General features: G+C 40.3%; 1 protein-coding gene across 1 annotated transcript; it reads left to right on the top strand.

Annotated features, from left to right (window-relative positions):
- Positions 1 to 900: 900 nt before the first annotated feature.
- On the top strand, positions 901 to 1,695 carry FOMMEDRAFT_150996 (uncharacterized protein; the record flags this gene model as incomplete). The annotated part of the gene is made up of 3 exons (XM_007262148.1): positions 901 to 1,221; positions 1,331 to 1,402; positions 1,462 to 1,695. 3 exons carry the CDS (start codon positions 901 to 903, stop codon positions 1,693 to 1,695), a joined length of 627 nt encoding a protein of 208 aa, XP_007262210.1.
- Between the last annotated feature and the right edge of the window lie 34 nt (positions 1,696 to 1,729).

The raw sequence follows: 1,729 nt of genomic DNA, 5'->3' as shown, positions 1-1,729 counted from the left end.
AATAATAGCAAAAGTAATCTAATAAAATGATTTCATAAGCATTACATTCTAAAATAATACTTATATTTTACTTGTAATGTAATTATAATGATTGTATATAAATGTAAGAAATATACAAAGTTTCTATTAAACTACAAACATGTTTTAGAGCAAGTAAGCTTACTAATAGTATTATTACAACATTACATGTGAGATACAAGCACTTAACTCTTATTATAATCTGCTAAAATTATATTATAAGTTATTTGTAACAATAGTTGATTGATTATAATAGTCATAAAAGTAATACATTGTACTTGTAAGTTAATTACAATACTTCTAGTAAGATAATATGCAATTATATATATTAATATTGATAACAATCACTCTGTCAGACTTATAAAATAATTTGGTTTTACTTTTAAACAATATATCGAAGTGATTACATAATCGAGTACTGAAGATCGAGCACATATAATGATGCACTTGCTCTCGTCACTCCTTTTCCTCCTACCTCCACCATCTCCCCAACCCTCTTCCCCCAACACTATGTTGTCACTCTTGTTCTCTCTATCCCAGTCCTCTGCCTACAAGCATCCTCCAGCAGGCACACTGCCTGCAATAAACATCACTGTATTTGTCTCTCTAATCTGCCACTGCAATGCCTGTGCTGAGCCTCAGATCCTGTGACGACACAACTGAGCTGGCTACACTGTCCTTCATCATAAAGCATAAGCAGCCAGTCCACTTCATAATAACTTGCACAATGGTTACTCACCCCTCTCCTCCCAACTTTTTGTCTCCCTTCCATCCCTCCTGCTCCTTGCTCCGCCGCTTGCGTTGCCTCTCCTTTGTTGTCCTCCTCTGTTTACACTTGCCTTCCTTTTTGCATTCGCATTCACACATCCACATTGTTGACCAATGCTGAACGACTTCTTCAATGTTTCCATACATTCACGTACTTCCTGCTCTGTAGTGCAAGCAACAGTTGACAAGCGTGTGCTCGCAACAATACCAACGTACAACCACTCCCATGGTATGACCCTCTCTTTGACACTGTACACACTCTCCTTCCCCACCCATTCCATGCTTAACGTCACTCTCAACAGGTCCACCCCACATGCATTTACATTCCTTAGTGCAGCAGACAACACCATATCAAACGGAAGCAGTGGACTGCCACTTACCCCTCCTGAGCAGAGTCTGTCAATACATTCCACTTTGCCTTCTCTGTTCGAGCTGGTACGTCCCAGAGATCAATCCACAACAATGACTCAGTTCACTGCTCCTCCAATTGCACGTCACAGTCAGAATATGTAGCATATGCGTACTGATACAGCTTTGTCTGCAGCCTGAATCAACTTGTTCAATGCTCCGGATCTCAACCTGCATGCACCACTCACACTCACTGCATGCCGTCACAGTACGTCCACCTTTTCTCTCCTATTGATACTTACTAACTACTCTAAACCTGTCTAACAGGTGCAGCCTCAACCTCCACAACCTGCTCGACCTCAACCCACACGCACACGCAATTTGACTCACAGGTCCCGAGCGACAGCCAAACGTGGTGACAAAGACTACATCAAACAGCCTAAGGATGCGTTCATCCTTTTCCGACACGAATTCTGCTCACGAAAGAACAAGGCAGAGGCTGCTAGTGGTGCAGGGGTCAGGGACTGTAGAAATAATGTATCATTTATTATTTTGTATTAAATAATTAAATATAATTATATTTTATAAATTATTT

This window comes from Fomitiporia mediterranea (genome assembly GCF_000271605.1).
Source record: "Fomitiporia mediterranea MF3/22 unplaced genomic scaffold FOMMEscaffold_1, whole genome shotgun sequence".
Lineage (NCBI taxonomy): Eukaryota > Fungi > Basidiomycota > Agaricomycetes > Hymenochaetales > Hymenochaetaceae > Fomitiporia > Fomitiporia mediterranea.
Note: the sequence above shows the minus strand (reverse complement) of the source record. Positions and strands in the feature narration are given on the sequence as shown.